The 10447-nt window shown below is 41.9% G+C and overlaps 2 protein-coding genes across 3 annotated transcripts in view; both read right to left on the bottom strand.

The window, feature by feature from the left end:
* The window catches only part of LOC309886938 (uncharacterized protein), a 125219-nt gene extending 123810 nt beyond the window's left edge, over positions 1-1409 (bottom strand). For both annotated transcript variants that reach the window (XM_082778272.1, XM_082778271.1), the window contains exons 1-2: positions 1009-1409; positions 519-696 (exon numbers count right to left, since the gene is read on the bottom strand). In XM_082778272.1, the coding sequence (XP_082634398.1) occupies positions 647-696; positions 1009-1396 (438 nt within the window). In that variant the 5' untranslated portion in view covers positions 1397-1409 and the 3' untranslated portion in view covers positions 519-646. The remainder of the gene's footprint in view (positions 1-518; positions 697-1008) is intronic.
* A 2942-nt stretch (positions 1410-4351) lies between these two features.
* TSHB (thyroid stimulating hormone subunit beta) lies at positions 4352-5528 on the bottom strand (the record flags this gene model as incomplete). Its single annotated transcript, XM_082778666.1, has 2 exons — positions 4352-4594; positions 5367-5528. The coding sequence occupies 2 exons, from the start codon at positions 5526-5528 to the stop codon at positions 4352-4354; spliced, it is 405 nt and encodes a 134-aa protein (XP_082634792.1).
* Between the last annotated feature and the right edge of the window lie 4919 nt (positions 5529-10447).

Raw genomic sequence — 10447 nt, forward strand, 5'->3', positions numbered from 1 at the left:
CCTTTTTTAATTCATTCAAGGACAGAAAATACAGATGTTCTGTCAAAGCTGTAAGAAAGTAACAAAAGACTAAAACCTGCCAGGGGATAATTTTGAGAGCACACACATTTTCTTCCAGTCTGATCCAGTCAACCAGTTTGTTCTAACCTATAAAAATGTAAGTAGTTGATTCCCTAATTTCTTTTAACATCATTATTCACATTTACCATGTCTATTTTTTTCTGAGTAACTGACTTGAGTGGGAGCTTCACTTGTTACAGTTAAACTCAGCCAGTTTTGATATCTTCCAGAGATTGAACAGGAGCTGATGAAGCACAGCCCTGTAATATCCCTACAATGAAGATTCATATTTCACTTTATACTGAAAGTGATAGTTTTATAGCAAAATGTATTTCATATTTATTGAAAATTAAATTGAGTTATCTTAAGCCTTCAAATACTATCTTTTACAGCCTTTGGAGGCTACTGATTAACAGCATCAGATGACGTTCATAGAAATGTACATAAATAAAGCTTACCGATATCACGTCTTCCTCTCTGTTGGTGCTTCTGCCTCTACTAGGTTCTCCAAAACACAAACCACTTCCAGTGCAATGTATTTGTTTCTATAGCACAAATTCTGATTTTGGATAGAACTGGGGTATCATCAGTGTATGACTGCAAAGTCTGTAGCAGCATTACCTCTATAGCAGCTTTCTGTAAAGAAAAAAAAAGGGCTGATGTTCCTTCTGTTGCTGAAATTAGCTTCCACTTCCCTGTAGCGTAACGTGTTCTGAAGTGGTGTTTTACCGGTTTTGCCATGAATTTGAAGCAACGCTCTAATAAAGATAACCTGAAATAAAAGCCTAGCGGGGAGAACTTGTCTTTGTGCCGTGCGGCGCGCGCTGTCCGCAGCCGTCTCCCGCAAGGTCCCGGCCTCAGGCCGGGGACGGCCCCGCACCGCCCCCCGCACGGCCGGCGGCGCCTGAGGGAGACCCCCCCGCCGGGCCACAGCCGCCTTCGCCTCACCTGTCGGGTCCCGAAGCGCAGCACGCCCAGGACGCCGGGGCCGGCCACCGGCCTGCGAACGCGCGACCGGGCGGCGACGGCGCGAGCCGGGGAGCCCACAACCGGCCGCGCCGCCACAGGCCCGCGAGGCGGGCGGCTGACGGCCCGGCGGGGGGTTCCCCGGGCCGGGCCCCGGAGGAGAGCGCCCGCCGCCTTCGGCGGTGCCACGGCCGCCCCGGAGCCGAGCCGCAGGCGGGCTGCAGAAGGAGCCGGAGCCGGCCCCGGCCAGAGCGCGCGGCCGCGGCACCGCCGGGACCGCCGCGCGGAGCGGAGCGGAGCGGCGGACGCCAGCCCGCAGGGAGCCGCGCGGCGGGGCGGGGCGGGGCGCGGCCGGGATCAGCTCCGCCATGGCGGCCGGCAGCACTCACGCGGCCCGCGCTCCGCTCCCGCAGCGGCTGAGGCGGCGACGATGACGGGGCCCCTTGCTCCCCCAGCTGTGGCGGCGGGGCTGGGCGCCGAGGACGGGCGAGGCGCGGCTCCGTCCGCGGGCGCCTCCGCGCAGCGCGGGCCCGGCGCCGCCTCACCCCCTCGGTCCCCTCCTCCGGGGCGCTCGCGGGCCCGCCCTGCCGACCGCGCCTCAGCAGGCGGGGGGCGCCTCGTGGCGCTGCGCTGCGCTCCTGCTCGCGGCAGGTCGCGGGGGCGGCGACGGCCAGGGAACGGGCGGGCGCCTCGCTGTAAGCCGGTGGGCGTCAGAGCAACGGGAGCTGGAGCACGGCCCGGTTTCCAAGCCTTTTCTAGACACGAGAGGCCTCGCGTTTAATGCGACGGCGATGTCGGTATGGAGGAGGAGGCCAGTTACCTTCAGAGGACAAACCTGCCTCGGTGTGGGCTCCAGCTGACTGCAGCTCCTGCAGGCCTCCTTCGTGTTGTGTGCTCCCATGCTTTTCTGTTACTTCCTGTCCAAAATTAAGATCTTTGCCTCCTCCCAACATCTTCGTGCTGTCTGCAAATCTGTTGGTTAGTTATGTGAAAAGGTGTTACATGAAAAAGTCCTGCTGGACCTGGACTTAAAGTAGAAAACAAATACTGCTGAAAGGCCAAAGGGAAAAAGTGGTTTGAGAGAGCATGTGAAAGGATATTTAACAAGTAACACTCACAGAAATGTCTTTTTTTTTTTTTTTTTCACTATAAAAGAAGTCATTCCAGTCATTTTCCTCTCAGTGAGTTTGCATAGGCATCAACCATGCAAGTAGACTGTTATTTTTTTTGCATGCATATCTTCAGACTGAAGACAAGTCTATCAGATAGAGGGATCATTACAATAATTTTGCAGTGCTGCTTATTACTATAAATAGGTGTAGTTACCCTTTTGGTTTTGCTAATGTCAATCACAGAATCGTCTAGGTTGGAAGAGACCTCCAAGATCACCCAGTCCAACCGCTGACTTAGCACTAACAAGGCCTCAACTAAACCATATCACTGAGCTCTACATCTAAGCGTCTTTTAAAGACCTCCAGGGATGGTGACTCCACCACTTCCCTGGGCAGCCCATCCCAATGCCTAACAACCCTTTCAGTAAAGAAGTTCTTCCTAACATCCAACCTAAACCTCCCCTGCTGCATTTCTCACCCTGGTGCAACTTTAGCCCATTGCCCCTTGTCCTGTCCCTAGGCATGTGGGAGAATAGACCAACTCCCACCTCGCTACTAATACTAAATACTAAATGCTACTACAGTAGTATTTCCAGGTGCTACAGTAAATTTGACTCTTGTAACTTACGAGAGTACAGTCAAACTGACAGGAAATGACCATTTCAGACACTTTTAGCCAGGGATTGGGATCATTCCTTTTCTAATATTGCAAATCATTCACGTTCTGTATGTGTCAAACTTTTTGGTTTTCATCTTAATTAAATTGGTTTATAATCACTTTGATTCACCCTAATAGCTTTTCTGAATGCAATATTTAACTTCAAAAAATGGATGTTAGTATAATTAAAAAGAAATGTAATGAATTTACAACACTATATAGTGTTAATACTATATATCCTAGTAATAGTAGGAAGTTAGTGATAGTTTGCCACACATTGATAATTTCTTGTCTACAATTACTCAGAAATGCAAAGTACAAAAACTTTGGTAATCGAGTTAATAACTAAGGTTTTATTTTTCTTTTTGGTCAGCCCTATTCATGTCTTCAGTGTAGTCCTGCTCTCTATCTATAGTGATCTTGAATCAGCTGGCAACACATTTACTTGAGCAGATACAGATCAAATTGTGTTTTCATCAGTCCTGTTGTAGGTAATAGAGGTGAGGGGCAAAGTTACCACTGAATTCTGTATGTTCTACTTTGTTGTTTGGATCAGTTAAATCAGGTGGAAACTAGCTCTCATTCCCAGTGGTTGGTCTAGTAGAATCAAAACTTGCCACTGAATCATCAGAGCTAAAGAAAAGGAAACATTTATTATTTTACATTTATTTCCAAATTCCTGGGTCTGCATTTCTCACCTGTGCATGTTCAGCAAATATGATGGGGCTCAGATCACTTTGAAACTCAAAGGGGACAGTTGACCTGTGTGGGGAAAGAGAGGGTTCTTTTCTGAGTTTCATTTTAAGTTTGATGGTATTACACCATAATATAATAACATATATAACAATAATAATAATACCAACTTATGGTAGTATTATTGCAGAGAATAGAGCAGCAAGATTTAAAGCTTCACTGTTTCTTCAATGCTAAGAAAGAGTTACAACTTCTTCCATGCACTGTAACAGAAAAGAGAGGCTTACTCTGCTAGTGCAAGGACATGAAAAAGTATGCTTAGCAATGCTAATGAACACAGGTCTGGACAACGCTAGCGATAAAGCAGAACCATAGTGTAGATACATAACTGCATGTGCTTAATTCCAGCTGACTATGCTAAAAGCTAGGGTCCTCTAAAAAAATGTATTACGTACATGGAAAAATACAGTTGCTAATATGAAGGCTGCAAGGATATGTCAGTCTACTGAACTGTTTAATACTGAGAGTATGTGTTGTCCAGTTTTTAATTCTTAGATATAGTAAATGGTTTGTCTTTGAGCATCTCTTCGCACAATACCTGGAATTTATGAGCAAGGGTTCATACATACACAGTTACTTCTCCTTCTTCCCTAAATTAGATTTTGGCCTAAATATAAATCTGCAGTCCTATGATTCTACTTTTGTGCATTTCACAACATCCAATTCATCAAATTAATTCTAGTGATACCTCTTTAGAATAAGACTTTGTGCACACCAGTTTGCAAACCTGTTATGAAATACAATTTTATTTATGTTTAATTGTGAGCAGAAAGGTACATTTCTACCACATTCTGTTGGAAGATTACATGTTACAGAGCTTCTGTGGTTTAGTGCAGTAGTTTGGCCTAACCTTCTCATGAACACAGTCGCTATAATCAGTGTTACATTTACCACACTTGCAGCTTATGGCCACAGGGTAGGAATAGTAAGGGATGGTGTGATGAGGACAGCCCGGAATCAGTGCTGTTTGATACAACATCTCTTTGTATGTGCACACGTTTTGGGACAGAGCACTTTTGAGCAGCAGCTTCTTGCCATTGCTGTCCTACAAAGAAAAAAGAAATGCATTGTTTCACAGAAGCATACATGAGTGTTGAAAAACTTCCTTTGGTATTTTCTCATATGTGCAGAAAGCCAACCCCTTTACACTTAGACTAGTTCTGATATTTTTGGTGTACTTCTGCTTAGACCTTTCACTTTGAATCTGCATGTGACTGGGAATCTCTACACCTCTAGAAATGTTCGCCTTGCTTTTGTGGTTTTAACTACTAATGTCCTGTTTGGCCCAAAGTACTGTCAGGACCTTGTATTCTGTATTGACTACCTACTGACCAGGGTGGAAATTAAAATGCTATGTTGAATAGCGAAGCTCAAGCATAGCATTTGGCATGCCTGCACGTGAGATATTCTCAACAGCTGTCACAATAGTAGTTAATTGCCTTCACCCCCTGGCAAATTTGTTGGACTTGAAATTAATCAAGTCATCACTAAAAGAGTGACCAAATACAATCTGCTTCTCACTTGTTCCATCCTGAACCCACAGACTAGAGAGGCTCTGCAGCAACAGCAGCAGTCAGTTCACTGTTATGCCACTGTTATTATAAACTCCACAGAATTCGGAAGCCTTGGCATTTCTCATCTGTACCTTCACAACAAGCTAACTGGATACTGTGACAATAATATGATTTTTCTGTCTATGACAGACATTTTTAGCCTGAGTAACTTTCACACATTTTTTTTTCAGCAAGAATAGGCACATCTTTTATAGTGATGGCCTTTACGGGAACAACTGCCTAAAAGAGAGTAACTTCCTGTACCCGAGTCATGCAAAATCCAGCGCAGATGGTGGTGTTGATGGCCAGGCAGTAGGCACATTCCCTTTTCTCCACGTGGATTGTGTACTCTGAAGGAGCACAAAGTGATGCTGTTTGACCAAAAGTCAGGCCAAAGAGGAGAGACATCACAAAGAAGGGACTCATGCTAGATGGGAGGGGGGGAAAAAAAAAAAGAAACCCTAAGTAAAATCAGACATGCCTTGCAGTCCTTTTCTCAGTATTCGACAAGAGCAATTATGATAGTCACCAAGTAGAAGTAATTGCAACTTTTTCAGCTACGGCTTCACAAATTATTTTCAATACAAGACATATATTTGAAATAGTACTAACCACTGAACAGAAAAGAAGGGTAAATAAGCCACTAACAACATATATGATAATTTTTCCCCACTAAATCATATTACATGGCACTTTTCACCAATGAGTGATAAAATACCAACACAGAAAAATAACAGGAGGTTTTCCTATCCTTCCCTGCTAAAGGATTTGAAAATGTGACATGAGAGAACATGAGCTCTAGAATTAACCAGAGATGCAGAAATAATCTTAGTGGTTTAAAATACTTTTCTAAAGAAAGCATCTTATAAAATGCTCAAGAGAAAAAAAGAAACAGTTGTGCATATCAGACATACCACTGTATTTTTTACTTTCCAGTTGGCTTAGAGGCATGGTGAAATGGGAACACTGCCAAGAATTAAACAATAGATTCAAGTAAATTACAATAAAGATTGTCAGCAAAGAGATCAAATCAATGAATCCGCGCTTCATCTGTCTGTTGTGCTGACCTCATTTCCCAGACCTGCTGGGAGATCCCAAGAACAAAGATTTGATTAGCTCCAAGACAATTCCAGGGTCTACTCTATACCTTCTAAACTACAAGTTTTAAATGACAGTGTCTACAAACACATGGACATCACCCTCTAGTCTCTTCCAGCTGTCATTTTCCCATAGCAAAAGTCATTATGCAGTCTGGTTTACCCTGTAGCTGCAACAATGCAAGTCTGGAAAGACCAACCTCTTGTCAGCTGAATTCTTCCCTATTACAGGAACCTGATTCTGCCTTGAGCTGGGAGAGGCAGTGACCCAGCACAAGCTCTGTGTGCGCTTTATACTCTCCAGGCTAATTCCAGGCTGATCTTACTGTTTATATAATTGCATCTGAATTGCTGCTTTCTTATCGCAGAGTCATCTATTGAAAATTCATACTGAACTGCAAAGTAAATGTGATAGGAACAAATGTGTCCATAATATCCTAACCTGGAAACTGGAGCTGGAAATCTAATTATTTTAACAGTCATTCTCTCTCATTGGCTTTTAAACTAACCACTGCTTTTAAAAACTTGTTATTGATTAATTTAATTGCTACATAGGACAGCAACGTCATGACAGGGAAGCTAGCATGGAAATGGAGTCATCCTGAATCACATATGACTAATTCTACCCTTATGTTTTTGGAAAATTTAATACAGTCTGGTTCACTGCTTGCTCATTACCAGGCAGGCACAAATGAGAGATGCAGTGCTATACACATAAAATAATAAAACTCAAACCAAAGCAATTGCTCTACAGCATGGTTAGGTAAAGCCTGACTTTATCTACTCAAACAAAACATGCAGACAAATCATCTGGCCTTGAACCTACTGAGCAAATACTAAAGCAACAACAATTCACTCTGAAATACTAATTAACAAGGGTATAATCTAGTTTCACTGTGAGAAACCACTTTTTGCAGCACAATGAAAAGCAAAATACTGCACCAACTTCAGTGAAACTGAGATGTCTACTGAAAAGGGAGAAACACTTTTTGTTTAGGGTTTGTGAAACACCTGGAAGGAAAAAAAGTGAGAAAAGATCAAGTTAGTGTACATGTCTTATTCAGTTGGAAATGACATTTTTAGCATATAACTTCTTGGGAATTAAATATAACTGTTTCTGTCTTATAGACATGAAAAAAATAGTAATTTTACACTCAGTAACATCTGTTCAGCTAGACTTAGCAACAGAAGTAAAACACTTATTTTGGTACTACTCCAATATGATGCTTAGTTTTATATTTTTCTGAACTATTTTAAATGCAGTTAAACATACAGGCTATATAAGTATAGACATAAAAACACATGTAGATAATGATATATAATACACATATACATGACATATATATGTGTGGGTTTGTTTGTTTAAAACTTTAGTCATGGAAAAGAATGTTCTTTCCTGGAAAACCTTAGGAATATTTCAAAGCAGATAATGATCCTGAAAGGAAAAGGAAACACTTCATAGAACTAAATCCTGGAGCGGACAAAAAGTGCCCAAAATAAGAATTAAAAATCGGAGAGGAGAGGAGAGGAGAGGAGAGGAGAGGAGAGGAGAGGAGAGGAGAGGCTATCAGTATTAGAAGTTGGAAAAATGTAGAAAACTGGTACAGAAATCTAGACACCAGAAGATAAACTTCTACCAGGACAGAGGCCAAGAGTAATATCAAGGGATGTTACTAGCTGAAGACAAACTGTTGATGCAGAGTAAGTGCAAAGTCATCAGTAACTACATTGCATTTGAAAATGTGGTGGCTGACAAACCAACATGCACATTTGCAATAACAGTTGTTAAATAAGATGTAAAACAAATATTTAAAAGTTATCACCTCAAAGCTAAGGATCTTTTGCTTGCTGCTACTAATTTCAACAAGTTTTAGAATACTAGGGAAATTTCAAAACATTTAGAAAAGTGCTTATATTATGCCAATATTTAAAGAGAGAATGTTGACCCAGGTAATGCTCAACCAGCTAGCCTGACATCTATCACTGATAAATCAGGTAAAATAACAGAAAGTTGATACAGGATTTGAGCAATAAAGAATTAAAGGATGAGAACATAATTAATGCCAGTCAGGATGGTGTTACATAAAATAGGTCATGTCACACAAACCTGATTTCATTCTTTGAGGTGATTATGAATTTGGTTGTTAAGGCAACTACATAGATGTAATGTCCTTAGTTCCATCTGTCCAGAGCCCTACTGTCATGAAAAGTTAGAGCTGTTAGGCAGAGTATGCTGAATGCTAGGAATTCTCCGTAACTGCAGCAGGCAGTATAATTTGAGCAGTGCATCTGTTCATTGAAACTTTGTTACCCAGCTTCTGAATGTACTGCAGCGCATTACAGAAATATCTGACCAAGCATTAAGAATGAAAAATATTTCATCTGAAAACACAATAAATGAGTCTGAATAGACCTTCAGACTAATGTAACTATTGTCCCTTGTACTCAAGTTATGATCATACTAATACAGAGAGAAAATCCTTCCTATTACCTTTTCTTTCCTGGCATCACGTTAACCTGGCCATTTGTCAGAGAAGCTCTGAGTATCACTGGAGTGATAAACATATTCCTATTTCTTCAGTAATTTACACAAACTATTAAGCTGGTAGAAAAACTCTTCCATGAGCATCCTGGATATGACTGTAGGCTTCCTCAGTACAGACCTCTCTAAATATTTGATGGGATTGAGATCCCAGTACCTTTTGGGAACAGCAATACAGTGTGACAACCTATGAGTGCATAAAAAGCTTCTTTCCTACAGTTTGCTAAAATCCATAGTTCAATATCTGATGCTTATGGATTTCTTTCTTTCATTGCCCCTTTGCTGACCTTCAGACTATTCAGTGATAGAAAGTTTTAATGCGCTTTTACAGCCAGCAGCTTTGTAGCTGTGTTCTGGAACAACCAGTTAGGCTTTTAATTATTTATCTTTAACCTTTCTGTTAACTAAACCACTCCATTCAGTCACATCAGTTATTTTACACTTTCACTAAGTGAAAGATAGTATACTGATGTTCTGTAAGAAGTGTTTTAAGTGTTCTCTGTGAACAGAATTTAGAAAACATAGAATTCTTGGGTTTGTTACCCAGGAATCTCTGAAATGGGCTACAGAAATTCAGTGCATGCCCAAAGTTTACATCTAGAAATAACAGTATGATTTTCCATCACTGATCAATGCCTAAAATAAAAGTAGGAACAATGAAGATAAGTTACCACAAATTCTGTTCAAATATTGTGTCCAGTTCAGGCCCCTCAGTTCAAGAAGGATGGGGAACTGCTTGAGAGTGCAGAGCCACGAGGATGATCAAGGGAGTGGAGCATCTCCCTCACGAGAAAAGGCTGAGGGAGCTGGGTCTCTTTAGCTTGGAGGAGACTGAGGGGTGACCTCAATGTTTATAAATATGTAAAGGGTGAGTGTCAGGAGGATGGAGCCAGGCTCTTCTTGGTGACACCCAATGACAGAACAAGGGGCAGTGGGTGCAAGCTGGAACACAGGAGGTTCTGCTTAAATGAGACAAAACTTTTTTACGGTGAGGGTGACAGAACACTGGAACAGGCTGTCCATGGGACTTGTGGAGTCTCCTTCTCTGGAGAATTTCAAAACCCACCTGGACGCGTTCCTGTGTGACCTGATCTAGGTGTTCCTGCTCCAGCAGGGGGATTGGACTAGATGATCTTTCAAGGTCCTTTCCAATCCCTAACATTCAGTGATTCTGTGATATACATGTAGGCATATACTATTGTGGATCTTAAAACTGAAACGTGTCCAGCTGAAAATCAGAAGCTATGCTGATTAAAAACAAAAAGTCAGAAACAACAACAACAACCATAGACAAAATCAGATTTCTACAAGATTTGTGTTCTGACAGAGGAATTTCCAAGCCCATCTTATTATAAACCTACACTGATAAAAGGAAATCAGATCCTAATATGCTGCCATAGGAACAAGTTTTTTTTGCCATCAGGTTTTGCATTTAAACAGACTGTGCCTGCTGAATTTTCAAAGCTAATTTCTCTATTGCGAGTCTCTCTGTAATAGCTTGAAACAGAGCTCTTACCTTTTAAATTTGTAGATTCACAGATGACTGCTCTTCTCTTTCTTCCCTAGGATTAGCTGTAGCATATCCTGTCAAGCACAGATTAAAAGGGCAATTCTCTTTGTTGCATGTGATATGCCAACAATTTCCACTTATGCTCTGAAAGTACTTCATAGTCCTATTTGTTGTTGTGGCTTCTATGGTGGACCAC

The sequence above is a fragment of the Aythya marila genome, assembly GCF_965140915.1.
Source record: "Aythya marila genome assembly, chromosome: 24".
NCBI lineage: Eukaryota > Metazoa > Chordata > Aves > Anseriformes > Anatidae > Aythya > Aythya marila.